Consider the following 18,275-nt stretch of genomic DNA (forward strand, 5'->3'; position numbering starts at 1 on the left):
AGATGTATACATCTGGATTTCCTTTGAAAGAATTTTCAAATTGAGCTGATCAAGTGCAATGGCAAAGCACCCAATTCCGCTGCCCCCCAACTGCCTTCGCTGCTTTAACGTACAACCTGCTCCGCTGACACCTCTGACTCCTGAAAGCCCTAACGCTCCAGGGGAGCAGGCCGTGCCCTGCCCTGCCCTGGCTGCCCCGGGTGTTACCTCGGAGGGAATCGTTCCAGATTCCAATGGGTGGCAGGTCCAGGGAAGAGCCTTATCTGGGGGAGGCTGTACCAGACCCGCCCGACCCAGGCAGGCTCCCAGGTACTCTCTGCTCGGGGCTGATAAGGCTCCTTAGCAGTTTCTCTCCAAACAAATTCCAGTTCAAGACACCTGAGAGCTCCACAGCAGGGCAGCATCCCCAGAGCACAGCAGGGCGGGGTTAGGGGGAGCGGTCGGTAGCAGCACCTGCCCCTCGGACAGCAGGAGCGAGAAGTGCCAGCCACGTGCTGCCTCCATCCCCAGAGGCCAGGTGAGAGTGAATTCCCACGTCCCCGCATGATTGGTTCCATCACTCTTCTACACTTACATGGATTTCCAATGTCAATGTTTCTAACATCAGCTTTGCCAGCTCTCCTTACACCTTTGTCTGCCTGAGCAAAAACCTGAAATGCAGCTACCTCCTCCTGCTTGGTGACTATAGACCTTAATGACAGACCTCGGAACTGCTTAGTCAAGCTGACTAGCTGCAGCCCCTCGGGTTGCCTGCTCTAAGGTTTGCTGGCCAGGCCACAAGTCATTTCTGTGCCTCTTCCCTGCTCCTTCTCAGCATTTGAACATCATTCGACTAGTGTGAACAAGAGTCTATACTGGGGAGAGCCCAGGGTGAGAGAGTCACTAGACTCTTGTCAAGGCTGCTTCCCCACTCTGAACTTTAGGGTACAAATGTGGGGGCCTGCATGAAAACTGCTAAGCTTAACTACCAGCTTAGATCTGGTCCACTGCCACCATTCCCAAGTGGATTCCCTTCCCTGGGAAGCCTTGAGAAACCTTTCACCAATTCCCTGGTGAATACAGATCCAACCCCCTTGGATCTAAAAACAAGGAGAAATCAATCAGGTTCTTAAAAAGAAGGCTTTTAATTAAAGAAAAAAGGTAAAAAACATCTCTGTAAAATCAGGATGGAAAATAACTTCACAGGGTAATCAAACTTAAAGAGCAATAGGCCAGAGCAAAACGCTGCGTTAGAAATCGGATTCAAAGTACAGCAAACAGAGGTAAACACTCTAGTAAAAGGTACATTTACATGTTGAGAAAACAAAGTAAAAACTAACACGCCTTGCCTGGCTGTTTACTTACAAGTTTGAAATCTGAGAGACTTGTTCAGAAAGATGTGGAGAACGTGGATTGATGTCTGGTCCCTCTCAGTCCCAAGAGCGAATGACTTCCCAAACAAAGAGCACAAACAAAAGCCTTCCCCCCCACCAAGATTTGAAAGTATCTTGTCCCCTTATTGGTCCTTTGGGTCAGGTGTCAGCCAGGTTATCCGAGCTTCTTAACCCTTTACAGGTAAAAGGATTTTGGAGTCTCTGGCCAGGAGGGATTTTATAGTACTGTACACAGGAGAGCTGTTACCCTTCCCTTTATAGTTATGACAACTCTGGTTATACAGTGCTCTGTATACATCTGTGAAGCAGGAGTGCTGAAACCCCAGTCACAGACGGGGTCCAGCCTCAGAGAGCGCCAGCCTGGCCCTGGGGGGTGGGGGTGGGAGGGCGACACGGAGAGCAGTTTGGTCCGATGGAGGGCACTGCTGCCAGGTGGCTCATGGGGAGGGGCGGGGGTGGGCTGTGGCGTATGAAGAGTTCAGGTTGTTTTGGAAGGGGGGGGTAGCCATGTTCAGGGGGGAGTTGGGGTGTGGGTGGGACCCCAAGTTGGGGGGAATAGTGCAGGGGAACCCTGGGTTTGGCAAGGAGCCGCCAGTCAGCAAAACGGCTGAGCGAGCTGGTTGCCCGGGACAGGCTGAGGATGTCCCCGCTTGCAGTGTCATGCTCCAGCCTGGCGAGGGATGGCTGGCTGGGGAGGGCACCAAGCGCAGCCTGCAATGGGCAGAGTGGGGGGTGGGGGTGGCTCCCACCACGGACAGCGGAGATGGGAGGCGGGAAGGGGAGAGGTCAGTGCCCTGGGCAGGGGGATCCCCCGCTCCCCCACTGCAAAACAGCACACCCCCACCTCACCACCAGCAACCGAGATGGAGGGGACAGCTCAGTGCACGGGGGGGGGAGGGGCAGGGGTCCCTGATACTCCCAACTGGAAAATAGCAACCCCCTCCCCCCTGTCTGCACCCCAGATGCTGAGGAGGGAGGAGGAAACCTTCCAGCTGCACCTCAGCGGCTCCCAGCTTCCCTCCCCCTGAAAATATCCCTCTTTCCAAACCTGCCCCCCCAAACTCCCTCCTACGCACGCTCTCCATGCAGGCTCTGTCAGGAAGGCCAATTAGACAGGGCCTTGTGTCCTGGGGATGCACTGAAGGGCCATGGTCAGGAGGGGAATGGAAAGATGCAGTTTGGGGGGGGGGCAACACCCCTTCACATTCCCCCCCATCTTCACCCCTGCCAGTGGACCAGCCAGGGCTACGTCATGGCCCATCTTTGGGCTATAGCCCACAATTTGGGAGCCCTGCCCGAGGGTGAACTTCATCAGGCCCAGCTGACTTGAATCCATGGCGTTATTCTTTAGCCTGTTCGTTCCCTGTTCGGGGGGTGCTCCTGCCCTTGGCTGTTAGCATTAATGGTGTTCAGCATCTGGTCACAATGAACTTTGATTGAAGTGACTGAAGCCAAACAGGCAGGAAATGCTCAGAGATGCTCAGAGGACGTCAGCCTGACAGATAAATACACTGCTAGGAGCTGGATTATACCTTGTGATGGGTGGAGTTAAAATCTCATTGACACAGCTGTGAGGATACACTCTTCATTTAAGACAGCTGGAAGCAACAGGTAAGGGGGCCTCATGTAGAACAAGCCATGATGGCGTGTGCCCAGAAACTAGCCCCCAGACTCCATTGCCAATTTCTGATCCCCACTGGAACATCCCCAGGGCCCCAAACTTTGACTAGTCCCTTGGGTTGAAGAGGGACACCAATATCTTTATTGTGCGGTTTCGTTGCACGTCTATCTAATCTCAATGGTTCATCAGCAACTAATTACTGTTGCAATGTTTTCTCATGTAATAACCATATTTATTAAAAACACAGAGGCCAGGTTTTTGAACCCAAACTCACCACTGCTAATACATGAAGGATTAAGATGTAAAGTCCTGGGTTTGAGTCATCTTCCCATTTAAATGCTCAATTACAGTTGCTAGAAATCCAGTGTCATGATTCATTGATCACTAATGCCAAGGGGCAGTGGCAGGGTTGGGAGAAGCAGAGGTTAATGTGGGTCTAAAGTTGTAGTGAGTGACATGGCTTCCAGCGAGGCAGAGTGGAAGTGGGGGTCCAGTTATACACACCAATCACACTCTTCGTGTCCTTCGAACGCACCAGCTGGGTCAGCTCTCAGCATTTATTCCAGCGAATTTACCGTGCAGAAGCCAACAGGGAAGGGGGTGAGCAGAGTGGAGGCATTGCAGGGACTGCACTGATTAGGTGGGGGATGGCGCGCCGTGTCTGATTTAATATTGTCTCCCCTTCTTAGCGGCGCCGGCTCCCAAGGAGGATGGGCTCCTCCTGCCGGACACAGCACACGTCTGTTGGCTTAACCAGGATGAGGGAAGACTTGCACTCCCCACTCTTACAGAACCCTGCCCAGTAGATGTAGCCTTTCCCATTGAGCAGGACGTTCTGACACTTGTCGTACCACCAGCCTCCATAGCTACTTGCGCAATTCCCACTGGCCTGGTCCTGATCCTTGTCAGTCGTGCTGAACTTCATATTGTCGTGTATGCCCCCCAGGCCGGAGTGGTAGGTGGTGAGATAGTCCTCGCCGTCCCCAGAGTACCTGCCCAGCCTCAGAGGGTACCCGCTGGGCTCATCCTCGACACTGAAGATGTCGAACTCTGCGTAGCGGGTGTTGTTGAATTTGTCCTCCACGACAAAGCGGACCTTGTAGATGTTCTGCCGCGTGAGCAGGGACAGGTACTCGTTGCCCAGCCAGTAATCCTGCTGCACGTTCCCAAAGCCGTACTTGTAGGTGCTCCAGGACTCCTTCCAGGTGATCTCTGTGTTGTAAGAATTTCTCTGGACAACGGTCCAGCCTTTGCCTTCGGTGTCCATGTCACACCACACCACTCGAGGGGGAGAGCCTGCCGGCTGGATGACATGGACCCCGCTGGGGCTGTCCCTGGGAATGTTGCTGCAGTCTTTGGGGAACCCTGAAATGCCACGAACATCAGGTTAAGGGGGCAGGTGTGGGGGGGGGGCGGGAGAGAGCGCTAGCTAGCTCGATCAAATCAGCCTGGGGTAACTGGAGGCTGGGTTTTAGAGGCAGGTCCTGTGTATTTCACAATACTACAGCCACAGAATCCACCCCGGCCATTCCTGGCCACAGAATCCGGCTCCAGATCTTACACTTTCATTTTACCAATAAAATAAAATAAGAATAGTTTCTTGCTCTGCTGGTTTTGAAGAAACCTTAAAGAGATGAATCAAGTGTAAACCAAGGCTCTGTATCCTTCCTGAGTCCGTACTGCTGAAGAAATCGTTTGGGGAGGGTGGGGGAGACGCTGCCAGATCCATCTCAGCGAATGTTAATTATGAAACCCATCAGTGACAATTTAAATGGGAGTTTTCAAAGAGCCTAAGGGAGTTTGACACCCGACTGTGATTGGAATTCAGTGGGATTTAGGCACCCAACTCCCTGTGGAGCCTTTGAAACTTCCAGACATCCTATCGAGGGGCTTGTCTTTGGGGCGGAAATTGTCCCGAACTATCCTGGTAGAATGAGAGCACTGTGGTTATACTGCCCCTCCCCTCCCCAGGGTCCTCCCTCGAGCCTGAGCCCCCCCCAGCTCCCCTACCCCCCAGACAATCCCCCTGTGTGCCCCTCCCCCATAGCTGAGCCGAGGGGGAGGAGCTGCTGAGCTCTGCGGGGGCAGGGGCTCAGGGCCACCTCTGGAGCTGGTTCGGCCCCTGGCCTGCCTGGGCAAGACCCTGAGCAGCTCCCAGAGCCGCTGGAGGTGTGGGGAGAAGGGAATGAAAACCCCTGACAAGGAGGAACTGGCTCTCCCTGCTGCCTGGACTCTGGGGGCAAGGCTTCTAGGCATGAGTGAGAGATCCCCAGCTGTTAGCCGGGGCTAGCCCTAGTATAGGAGTTGGTGAGATGGAAGGGTAGAACTCCCAGCCAATTTGGGGGGGGTGTTAGGCCCAAAAACTGAAAAACATGTTTATCTCGGCTTCTGCTTGTTATCCCAGTAAAGATGCTTATCTCAGCTTTCACTGTTGTTTCCCATGCATGAAGCTGCACGTATACAGGATGTATAGAAGATATATGGCAAAGGGGAGGGGGTTGGACGGACCCTGGGAAAGGAATGTGAAGGACGGGAAGCTAAACAGATGTATCCTGATTACTACTAGAACTGAATTTAAACAATGCATAGGTTAGCAGAATTTAGACACGCTAAGTTGTTTGTCTCTCTGTATAAAAAAGGGCCCAGTTGTGCTTGTAAGGTGTGACTCTTTCTCAGACACTAGCCGAGTAGAGCACCCTCTCAGCTGACTGACTAATAAAGGGTCTGGTATCTGTCCTCTTGTCTCTCCGTGCCTCCTTGGGGTAATTGGGCAGCTCCAGGGGGAAACGAGCCCATTTGGCTAACAAATGGCGACTCCGCCGGGACTTCTCTCCCTGTAGAGGGCACTGACCGACGGCCGAGGGCGATTCCGAGGAGTGGCCACCTCGAGCTGTCGCTTTGCTCGGGCCTCGGATTGTCACAGTCGGCCGGGGCGGCTGCGTCCTCTCTGAAGAGAACTCCGAAGGACACGGAAGCAAGACGGCTCCAGAAGGAGGGGAAGTCTGACTGCCGGACGCGGCCACTTCGGGCGGTAAGTGCGTTTACCTCCTGGGTTTGAGGAATAACGCCCCCGAGGTGTGGGTTGGACAGTGGAAATCCCCTAGGCAGCCTGTATACAGGAAGGTATGTTAACATTATTGTAGCTTTGTAAATGTCTTGTTATTGTGTTTTTGGTTAAAGGGTAAGCAAATAACGGCCAATGAGTAACATAACTAACTCCACAAGTCCATGGGCCGTTTTTAACAATTATTGGGACTTGGAACAACCTCAGGGAATACTCTTGTTTCTGGGGGGGGTAATCTTGTTTCTCCTCTTAATGGTGTGTTGGAAACCGAGATTGTAACTGATTAAAGGATCTGTGTGAAAGACGAATGAGTGCCGCTGACAGGTCTGAGGCTTAAGCTGACTTCAGCCGCCCCAAGACTCCTGCGAGGGGAAACCCGGTGACCAGGATATCTTGATTGCAAGGGGGGTCAGCCGAACCTCGTGACCCAGCGGATATCTGAGTGAGGACTAGATCCCTACCCCTTCCCCCTCTTGATACCTCTGTCTGGGAAAACTTTGGGGTAAAGCATAATGGGGTCTGGACAAAGCACTTTCTCCGGGACACCCCTGGGATGTATGCTGGATAACTGGAAGGCGTTTAGACGCCAGGCTGACTATGGAATTGTATTATGTAAAGACAACCTTGTGAAATTCTGTACTCTTGAATGGACGACATTCGGGGTGGAATGGCCCGAGGGGGGGACACTCAAACCAGGGATTGTACAAGCTGTACATAGTATTGTGACCCGGGATGGGCATTGGGACCAATATCCCTATATAGACATTTGGCAGGACCTTGTGGCCAATCCTCCCCCATGGTTGCAAAAATGTAGATCACAAAATATTAATACCTTAATGGCCCGTGCCCCTATTAGGAAACCCTGTCCCCCTGTTAAGAAATCTTGTCCGCAGGCTGTAATTCCCTCTGCCCCTGATTCTATGCCCCCTCCCCCTTTGTATCCTGGCCTCCCCGTTCTGGCATCCTCAATTGAAAACTCCCCCCCCATCTCTGAGGATAATGCCTCAGCTGAAAGGGGTGAGCCAAGCCACCAGGGCTCTTCCAAACAGGAGTCCCCTTCGACCTCTCTGAGCTCCTCAGTGTCTGACCGCACCAGGAGCAAGACTGGTCACATAACAAATCAAAACTCCGTAACACAGTGGAGGATGTCAACTGATTATAACCCTGGGGATACTAGATTTACCCTTATTGGCTCCCCGGGCAAGAGTGGTGGGATAATCGAAATGCCCTTGCAGCAGAAATATTTATGTCCACTGCGGAAGGCTGTAGCCCCCAATGGTGAACTCACTATGATATATGTCCCCTTTACCACTAGTGATCTATATAATTGGAAACAACAAAATCCCCCGTTCTCGGAGGATCCTGCCCCGCTAACAGCAGTGTTTGAGACCTTAATTACGGCCCATAACCCTACTTGGGGTGACATGAGGGTCGCTCTTAACACTCTATTAACCGCGGAAGAAAGGCGTTTAGTCCTCTCAAGAGCCCGCGAGTGGGTACTTGAGACAGGGGGAGACTCAGCCACGGTAGCTACGCGGTTGCCTGAGAGCCCTCCTGACTGGAAAAATGACGCAGCAGGACGGGCTTCTCATAGCCAATACGCCACGGCTATAGTCCAGGGGATGAAACGCTGCATTAGAAAAACCCCAAATTGGGCCAAATTATATAATATAAAACAGGAAAAGAATGAGAACCCAGCTGCTTTTTACGAACGGCTTTGTAATACCTGTAAAAGATACACAGACCTCAATCCTGAGGATAGCAACGGGAAACGGGTACTAATACCCCTTTTCATTGGGCAGTCCTACGAGGACATTAGAAAGAAGCTGCAAAAATTGGAGGGGGCATCGGGCAAAAATATAGAGGAACTTTTAGAAATAGCCATGAAGGTTTATGATCGGAGGGATGATGAGGAGCGGAAGAGAGGGGCCCGCGTTCTAGCCATGGCCCTAAGAGAGGGATATGCAGAGAGGGGGGGCAAGGTTAAGGGACGGCCAGGGCCACCTGGGTCGAAATCAATGTGCTATCTGTAAGGAAGAGGGGCACTGGAAGAATGAGTGCCCCCGGCGACAGGCCATGGGAAGGGAACGTAAAGATAAATCCCCGTCCTTCCCCATCCTCTACAACGGTACGGGACGTTCAGGGGAGGAATCTTCCCCATAGGGGGGCCGGGGGACCCAGCGGCCCCTCCTGGCGGCGCAAGCTGCCAGCCTGGATCCCACGGTGAAGATTAAAGTGGAGGGTAGCCCAATTGAAGCCCTTATTGATACTGGGGCCACCCTTAGTTTGCTCCCCCTTAATAAGGCTCCCCGAGGTAGAGCTCGGGAACGTGCCATGGTCCAGGGGATAGAGGGACAAACTACAGCTTTGGAAAAAACTCTGCCTCTCCTAGTAAAAATAGGGGATCATCAAATTTCCCATCAGTTTGTTTGCAGTCCTTCCTGCCCCATAGCGCTGCTCGGACGAGATATCCTCACTAAATTGCAGGCGGAGATCTCATTCGATAACGGGACAATGGAAGTCAGAATCCCTAAGCAACAAGCCTCTAATTACCAGATGGCTCTCATAAATGCTAGAGATCACTCCCTGGAATGTAAGGGAAGTGATAGAAGCCAGCTGCCGGGGGTAAATCCCAAGGTCTGGGCGGAGGAAGGAGGCGTGGCCCGAGCCAGGAATGCTACACCAGTGCATATTTCCCTTAAGGAGGGAAGCAGCCCAGTCCGAATTCGACAATACCCCCTTAAGCTAACCACTCGGATCGGGTTAAAACCCCTGATTCAAAAATTCTTACAGTGCGGGTGGTTAAAGGAAGACACATCCCCATACAATACTCCAATAATGGGAGTGCCTAAACCCAATGGACAGTACCGATTGGTCCAGGACCTGAGACAGATTAACAAATTGATAGAAGCCCCCTACCCAGTCCTCCCGAATCCCCACACAATTCTAGGCCAAGTACCTAAGAACCACAGCTGGTTCTCGGTTATAGATTTAAAAGACGCCTTCTTTTCCATCCCCCTTGATTTAGAATCTCAAAAGTTGTTTGCCTTTGAATGGGAGGATCCGGACACCCATTACAGGGCCCAATATCTTTGGACTGTTGTCCCACAGGGACTCACCTGTGCACCAGAGATTTTTGGCAGCCAGCTAAAAAGGGATCTGGCCCCATTCCTGGCTAACCATCCTGCATGTAACATAGTTCAGTACTGCGATGATCTGCTCTTGAGTACTGAAACAGAGACAGTCTGCAAGGAGCAAACTGTAGGTCTCCTCAATCACCTTGGGGTACAGGGGTATAAAGTATCAAGGGAAAAAGCTCAGTTGGTTAAGCAGCAGGTCACCTTCCTTGGATACCACCTCTGCCAAGGGAGTCGCAGTTTGGGCAAAGAAAGAATCCAGGTTATACTTGACAGCCCTCAGCCCCGGAACCCCCGAGAACTAAGGGCTTTTCTGGGACTGACTGGCTTCTGTCGACTCTGGATCCCTGACTATGGGGGGAAAGCCAGACCACTATATGAGTCTTTAACTAAAGAAGGTCTGCTCCACTGGAAATGGACCAGGGAAATGGAAAAAGCATTTCGAGAGCTTAAAGAAGCCTTGGTTCAGCCTCCCGCTCTAGCCCTCCCAGATTCCCGGAAGCCATTCACCCTATACGTTCATGAAAGAGGAGGGGTGGCAGCTGGAGTCCTGTGCCAAAGGTCAGGACCAACCTGGCGACCCATTGGATACTATTCAAAAGTCTTGGACCCTGTCGCCAAGGGGTGGCCCGCCTGTTTACGGGCCGTAGCAGCGACCGCCCTCCTCGTTCAGGAAGCTGAAAAGTTAACTTTGGGTGGAGACACTGAAGTTGTGGTCCCCCACGGGGTGCCTCAGATACTGGGAACAGGCGCTGGGGAAAAGCATCTAAACCCTAGCCGACATACTAGATACGAAGTAGGGCTCTTATTGGCCCCCAATCTGACCTTTAAGACAGTCAGTTCCCTTAACCCGGCCACCCTACTGCCTGACCCCCAGGTTTCCCCAGAGGCTGGTCCTACTCATGACTGTATTGAAGTTTTGCAACAAGAAACCAAACCCCGACCTGATCTTTCAGATTTGCCCTGGCCCAACCCCGATGTTGAGGGGTACGTTGATGGGTCCAGCTATGTAGTGGATGGCAAGCGATATACTGGCGCGGCAGTAGTGATTAAGGATGGAGGGGTATACAAGTTTAAACTCAGTCCCAATTTGTCCGCTCAGGCGGCGGAACTGGTGGCTCTTATTGAGGCTCTTCACTTGGGGGCTGGGAAAACCCTTAACCTATATACAGACAGTCGTTATGCCTACATGGTGGTACATGCACACGGGACCCTGTGGAAAGAGAGAGGATTCATTACGGCCTCAGGTCAAAAGATTGCACATGGGAGCCTCATTAAAGCCCTGCTCGAGGCCCTGATGCTTCCACTCCGGGTTGCCATGATGCATGTGCGTGCCCACGGGAGGGCTCCCGAGGCCGAACAGCGAAAGTATAATCAACTGGCTGACCAGGCCGCGAAGGAGGCCGCCCGAGATGGGGCCTCGCGGCTTCTCATGGTTCAAGATACTGAGACTAAAGCCCCTCCTCCCCAATACACAACCGAGGAAATGGGTCATGCCCAGGCTGCAGGAGGCCGGCAGGATTCCTCTGGATGGTGGAGATTGCCTGGGGGAGAGGTTTTCGTCCCCAGGCCAGTACTCCAGGAGATTTTTCAGCTCCTGCATAAAGAGGGACATCTGGGGTCTGGGGCAATGGTTGACTTGGCTACCAGGTCCCTTAAAGGACTGAGTATGCATATGGAAGCCCAGAGAGTTGTTAATAATTGTTCCATCTGTCAACGAACGAACCAGAAGGGATGTGGCCCTCCTGCCCCGATGGGAGGCCGACCATGGGCTATATTCCCTTTTCAAAGGTGGCAAGTTGACTTTGCTGAGGTACCCCCTTGCAGGGGCTATAAGTATCTGCTTGTGTTTGTTGATCAACTCACCGGGTGGGTGGAGTGTTACCCCAGCCGGCATTGCCAGGCCCGGGCAGTTACCAAAGCCCTGTTACATGAAATACTTCCTCGTTTCCATCTCCCCGAGGTAATTGAGTCTGATAGGGGAAGCCACTTTGTCTCACAAGTGGTCCAGCAGGTATCCCAGGCCCTCGGTATACAATGGAAACTACATACACCCTGGAGGCCGCAAAGCTCGGGTCAAGTAGAAAGGATGAATAGAACTCTCAAAGACACTCTAACTAAAATATGCACAGAATCTAGCTTAAAGTGGCTTGATGCCTTGCCACTTGCCCTCACCCGCATTCGAAGGGCCCCACGTAAGGGTCTTAAACTCTCGCCCTTTGAGCTAGTCTTTGGATTTCCACCCCGAATACTTATCCCAGGATTCCGGGAGGATGTAACCTGGGAAGTGGGAAATGACTTACTATGGAAACAGGTTTCCGGGTTGCAATCTGTCTTGTTGCAGCTTCATCGATACGCGGCGCCATTCCAGGCCCTCCCCTTGGACCAGACCGTGCATCCGTTCCGGATCGGTGACCAGGTCCTTGTCAAGAAGTGGAAACGCGACCCCCTGACGCCAAGGTGGGACGGTCCACACACCGTTTCGCTCATCAGCCAGGCCGCAGTTAAAATTCTCGGGAGCGACAAATGGACACATCACACCCGGGTAAAGCGGTTTCTGAATCCTGACCAGGGAACCAATTCCACGGAAGAGGACACCAGCCCTCTGCCCGCCCCGGCCCCGGAAGCCCGGGGTGGCACGGGCGGAGACACCATCTGGGAGTATCAAGGACTCGATGGACTAAAAGGACTGTTTAGAAAAAAGCAATCATGAATTCATTATTAATATTTCTGTTCATATGTGTCTATCATGGCTATGGTTGGGAGAATAGGTTTGTACAACTAGGAGAAACAATAGCGGGTTCCTTCAATCTTAGTAGCTGCTGGGTTTGTGGAGGTCCAGGGGATTGGAATGAGTGGCCTTGGGTAGCCCAGCCAGTGCAAGCTAAATGGTGGATTAGTAATTTAAGTATAGTCCACAAAGGAACAGAAGTTTGGACTGAGGATAGTAGCCCTTGGCAACTCTATTCCTCTGGAGTAGGGATCCTTTGTCTCAACCGAACAAAACAAGAAGGGGTGTATGTGGGCGAGAGCCAATGTGACTGGACTCTATCTCTAGGATTTGACTGCTATGATCACCCTAGTTGCCATACGTATGACTGTTCTAAATATCAAGGACGATGGAACCATACCCACGTGAAACTTACTAATCATAGCTGGGTAAAATGTTCCTACCAACAGCATACTGGCGAAGGCTGTAAGGCAGTTGGACAAGATGGGTTCTTTGATGCCCTCTTTCTAAGTTGCCAGCGAGATAATACCAACAGTAAGGATCACGTGGTACGCTGGTATCAGTGGGCATGGCAACACTCTAATGGAACTCGGGTAACCCATTTTAACCATTTTTGGTCAACTACCAAAAGCCCTAGATTTGGTTGTAATTGTGCTTGGAGGGAAGGGGCCGGGGCATGGAAATGTGACTATTGTAATCCTGGCGGTACATCTGTTGTACTAGGGGGGCCCCTGGAGATGGGTAACCCTTTGTATTATGAAGAACCAGGCCCCGAGGACTATCCCGAGGCCTGGGATGGCCCCTTTGCAAACGGACAATGGGCCCTAAAAGGCCATTACTGGATATGTGGGCAATACGCTTATCGAAGATTGCCCCCAAATTGGTCAGGAATATGTTATGTTGGGTACATTAGGCCCTTGTTCTTTCTATTACCCCAAATTCAGGGAAATAAATTAGGAATTAAGGTATATGACGACTTGATTAGGGAAAGGCGGTCTGTTGATTCCGCATTGACCGCTGGAAGTTCCCAAACGTGGGGAGCTCAAGAGTGGCCCCCTGAGAGAATTATACAGCATTATGGTCCAGCTACATGGAATCCTAATGAGTGGATCTCAGGGGCAAGGGAGCCCATTTACAACTTGAATCGGATAATTAGGCTGCAAGCCATCTTAGAAATAATAACTAATCAGACGGCTGCAGCTCTCGATCTTTTGGCCGATCAGTCCACTCAGATGAGAAATGCGCTCTACCAGCACCATCTAGTTCTTGATTATTTGCTGGCAGAAGAAGGAGGAATCTGTGCAAAATTAAACGAATCTAATTGCTGTTTACAAATAGATGATAATGGAAAGGCGGTAAAACAGCTAACAAAAGAAATGAGGAAGTTAGCCCATGTCCCGGTCCAAACATGGGGTGGGTGGAATACGGACTGGTTCACGTCCTGGTTACCGCAACTAGGATGGCTCCGAGAAGGCCTTCTTCTCTTTGTACTCTTTATTACAACTTTATTAACCCTAGCTTGCTTTGCTCCCTGTGTAGTTGCATTAGTTCGACGAATGGTTAATCAAATTATACACCAACAAATGATGGCTCAATACCAGCCGGTGAAGGCTGAGGATTGGGGGCCATAAGGCTCTCAAAATGCTTTTTAGGGGGGAATCTTGTTAGGCCCAAAAACTGAAAAACATGTTTATCTCGGCTTCTGCTTGTTATCCCAGTAAAGATGCTTATCTCAGCTTTCACTGTTGTTTCCCATGCATGAAGCTGCACGTATACAGGATGTATAGAAGATATATGGCAAAGGGGAGGGGGTTGGACGGACCCTGGGAAAGGAATGTGAAGGACGGGAAGCTAAACAGATGTATCCTGATTACTACTAGAACTGAGTTTAAACAATGCATAGGTTAGCAGAATTTAGACACGCTAAGTTGTTTGTCTCTCTGTATAAAAAAGGGCCCAGTTGTGCTTGTAAGGTGTGACTCTTTCTCAGGCACTAGCCGAGTAGAGCACCCTCTCAGCTGACTGACTAATAAAGGGTCTGGTATCTGTCCTCTTGTCTCTCCGTGCCTCCTTGGGGTAATTGGGCAGCTCCAGGGGGAAACGAGCCCATTTGGCTAACAGGGGTGCCTGGTTCCCACACGCTGCCCTGCGGTTGGCACCAGCGCTCTTCAGTCACTGCCGGGGGCTTGGCAGCCGTTACCGGAGAAAGGGATAACGAAGCTGTGTAAAGCAAACAGCCAGTCGAGCAGCACCTCCCCCACCCCGGCTGGCCCATTCCCAGGCGCTGGAGGCCTGCGAATGGGAGTAGTGGGCTCACTAGCGCAGGCTGGCCTTGCGATCCCTTCGGAGAACTCAGCGTTTCTTTGGGCCCAGCGCTGGCGGGGGGGCTGGAAGGTGCATTCAGTGGATAAGTGGATCTAGGGGTGACCCCGGCATGGGGGAGAGGAGCAGAATCAGGCCCACGATGCCCTGATCTCGGATATGGCAGATGATAGAAGCCCTCCGACGGGTTCTCTACTTACCCCTCTCGACCTTCTTGTGGGCCAGGGCCCCGTTGCCCTGCACGGGGCTACGCAAAGGAGTGCCATCATGGACAGCGCAGACAGAAGCACGAGAGAGCTGGACTGGAACCCTGCAGGGGACAGAAACCACTGGACATGAGACCAGGAGAGAGTTTCACAAGTGCCTAAATCCCACTAAAAGTCACTGGGATTTAGGCACTTAAGTGACTTAGCCACTCTTGAAAATGTTACCCTTAGACGCTAAGGCCAGAGTTTTCAGAGGGCTCAACTACTGGGCCAGATTTTCAGAAGAGCTCAGCTCCCAGGTAGGCACCGCAGGACATGGCTGGATGTTCAAAGAGGCTCAGCATGGGGGGGGGTGGGCCCAAGTCTCTGGAGACGGGGTGAAGCCCACCATTCACCTCTCCCCCGGCCCGGCCACTGTCTCCGTCTCTGCAGCCGGCCCGATTAGCACACAGCTGGGACCCAGCTGCATGGTAAAAACCATTCAAAGATTGCGGCTCCGATGTCCTGGCTCCCGGGTCCCGGGCGGGTCAGGGCCGGCTGGAGCGCTCCCTGTGGTGGGGAAGGAGCTGCCTCCTCTCTCCCCGCGCTGCACCGCTGCAAGGGGACTGCTGCTCAGAGTAACCCCCTCTGTCCCAGCTCCCCCCGTCCACAGTCACTACCACCAGCCAGAGGGCAGTGCCCGCTGACCCACACAGAGACAGCAGCTGGGCAGCCTCTGGCAGGGCTCTGCCCCCCTCAGATGAGCGCCAGGTGAGAGGGGCCCAGGGCACAGAGCTGCTGTGTGCCCCACGCCAGGCATGCTGCCCCCTGCACTGCAGCCCAGCAGCCCAGAGGGGACACGCTGCTGACACTGCAGCTGTTCTGTGGGCCCAGCTCAGGCCAGGCTTAAAGTGGGCAGAGTCGCCAGGGGCCACAGTCCTGGCCAAAAAGAGTTCAAAATGGAGCCAGGTCCCCGAGGGGTGCACTGTAAGCGCTGCCCTAGCAAGGGCATGGCCATTTATTTCAGCCGGGATTAACATAGACACCCCTCCCCCTCCCCACACATGCTTTTCCCAGGCCACCTTCATCACTCAGCGCAGGGATTCACAATGACCTTGCCGGGATCAGCAGCCCAGAGCAATCCAGACTCTTGGACAGAAACCGGCTCATTCACCCCCCGCCCTCCCCCCCACCCCCAGGTATATCTATCACGGCCCTGGTATTACATCTTGTGTAGCTACAGCCCACATAACGCAGAGCACGGCATATGCAGCCCTGAATGGTAAATAGGTTGAGAACCCTACAGCAGAGGCTCACGTGTGAAGCTCCAGAGGTCCCAAGTTTGATTATAGCTGCTGCCGGCCCATGACAGTTGCAAAATGGCAGGTTTTTGCGGGGCGGGGCGGGACGCGCCGGGCAGGGGGTGTGTGTGTGTGTCAAACCAGAACAGGCTAAAGCCGCACTGGAGTCCGGCACCGTGCTTTCTGTCAGCCATCAGTGTATTCATGTGGTGTTGCAAAGTTAGAAAGTCCACAACTAACCCCAAAAGTGACCGTGATACAAACGTGCAAATGAATTAGAGAGAGAGAGAGAGAACACCGTGTAAACGACACACCGAAACACACTGTTGCAATGGAAACACTTTGCCCAGACGTCATCCACAGACAGATTTCATTGGAAACACCTTCTTTTTGGAGCTGCCTGGACCCCAAATTCTTCAGACAATGTCACAGCCCAAGTAACTGTGACATGCTGCCAGCAATCTCAGGTATCCCTGTGAGAGGGAGGAGAGAGGCGTAACCCATGGCAGGCAAAGGGTTAACGCTTTAAAGGAGAAGGATTTCAGTAAGTCTAACAAGCCAGAACTACAATGTTTGGAACTGAAGTGAAATAACAATCTGGAGTCACTCATCCTTGAAAACACGCCTCCCCTTCTCCGGACGCCCCAGAGGAGCGGGGACGCTGCCAGCTAGCAGCCGTTCACACACTGTAATAGTCTAAGACACAGAGGGCCTGAGTTTGACCTGTGACCTTGGAAAATTCATTACACTGCACCATACCTCAGTTTCCCCATTTTTAAAACATGGCTTATCCTAGTTCCTTTGTGTTCTAAAGTACTTTGGCCCCAATGCCCAGAGGTACCTGGGGCAGGGAGGGAGGATTCCTGCCTAGGGTCCAGCAGAGCGCTGGGCAGGGGATCCCCGCCAGGCTCCTGGTACCCCATGGCCCCGGAGCACTCTTTACCCACCAGGAGGCACTGCCAGACTCCTAGCTAGCCAGGCTCATGCTGCAGCATGCACTTGCTGGGGGAAATGCTGCTCCGTTTCAAAGGAAAAGCAGCATGTACCTCACTGCGCCCCCATCCCTTGTGCCTCGGCCAGGCAGGGTCGGGAAAGCAGAGGATGCACCAGGGCTCCCCTCCCCCTTGTGCACCTGCCCGGGCTGAGGGGCGGCACTGAGAGGAGTGCAGGCTGCCCCTCTCTATGCGGTAGTTACTGCGTCTGTCTGGGCACGTTCCTTCCTGTGTCCGGGCACTCAGGGCACATGGTGTCCCACAGGGGCCACATAGCATGCCCTGCCACTGCACCTCCCCCACGTGCCCACACCGCCTGGGGCTCTGGTGCCCACCACCAGGCTCTGGCCCTACATCTCCAGGCTGTGTGAAATACTGGGCATTTCAATAAAACTCACCCATCCCGACGCTGCAGCTGAGCGGGCGAGTTAGCAACCTGAAGTGTCCCACTTCCACATCAGAAACCAGAGCCAGGGCTCCATGCCTTTATGGGGAAAGCGCCACTCCACATCCAGCTTATCTTGCTTTCTCAACTGCTGGCCTCAAGCCTGGCCTGTGGGTAGGGAAGGAGCCCCCACCGGAACGTCTGCCCAGCCTTTATTTACCGCAGATACCAGATTTCTTGGGCTCCCTCCTCCCCGAGAACGCCAACGTTTCTGAAGCCGGGCAGGTGTGAGCCAGGGATTTAATTTCTCAGTGGGACTCTGCGGCATTACCGTATCATCGGCCTTCCAGACGAAGGACGCACTAAATGGAGAGGATCAAGCCAGAGGAGATGGCAGGAACGGGGGTTGTGCAGAACGTGATGGGGGTGTAACGCTTGTGCCAGGTGGTATTGGCAGTGACAAGGACGAGAATCAGGATCTCGGGGTTCCTCTTAGCATTGCAAAGCAGAACCAGCTGGAGCGCCCCTCCCAGAAATCTGGGAAACTGACCAGCACGCCCCTAACAGGCAGCTGTTGCCCCGTTGCGAGCACTGAGTCTGTGTCCAACACACGAGAACTTTTATTCAGAGGAGAAAGAAACGCAGTATGAACTGGGGAAACCACCACAAGAGTGCCTCAGCAGTACGTGAACTGTGAGTGAAACGCCCGCCCTACAATCCATTGGGCAGCAGCCCCTTGCCTCAGTTTCCCAGCTTGCGATGAGAGAGTCCAATGGACGAATGTCCCTTTGGCACACCCCTCCCATTTTCCCTCTGCTGTCCCCGTACCCGGTTTACGGGCCCAGCTCAGCAGAGTTTGAGAGTTCAGGGGATGTTCGCGGGGGGGGAGGGTTGGCCTCCTGCCCCAGGGAGAGAAGGGGTGGGCCAGGGATGCCTCTGCCTCTGCTCTGCACCGCTGCTGCTCCATGCTGCCGTCTCTGCCTGGAGCTGCGATGCCATGCTCTGAGGGGCCTCCAGCCCGGAGTGAGTCCAGCTCTTAGTGACTTCCCTGGCTAGGGGGAACCTCGCTGCTGCTCCCCCCTGTACTGTCTTTCACCACAGCACCGGCTCTATGGTGCCCAGGTCAACCGGCTTCACAGTGTTTTCAGCTCTAGGGATCACTGA

At 53.1% G+C, this 18,275-nt stretch overlaps 1 protein-coding gene across 1 annotated transcript; it reads right to left on the bottom strand.

The window, feature by feature from the left end:
- Positions 1–625: 625 nt before the first annotated feature.
- On the bottom strand, positions 626–17,254 carry LOC128848346 (fibrinogen-like protein 1-like protein). Its single transcript, XM_054048326.1, has 2 exons — positions 17,125–17,254; positions 626–4,359 (listed from the first exon to the last, which is right to left on the bottom strand). Exons 1-2 carry the CDS (start codon positions 17,126–17,128, stop codon positions 3,680–3,682), a joined length of 684 nt encoding a protein of 227 aa, XP_053904301.1. The 5' UTR covers positions 17,129–17,254; the 3' UTR covers positions 626–3,679.
- Positions 17,255–18,275: the final 1,021 nt, after the last annotated feature.

This window comes from Malaclemys terrapin, chromosome 13, assembly GCF_027887155.1.
Source record: "Malaclemys terrapin pileata isolate rMalTer1 chromosome 13, rMalTer1.hap1, whole genome shotgun sequence".
NCBI lineage: Eukaryota > Metazoa > Chordata > Testudines > Emydidae > Malaclemys > Malaclemys terrapin.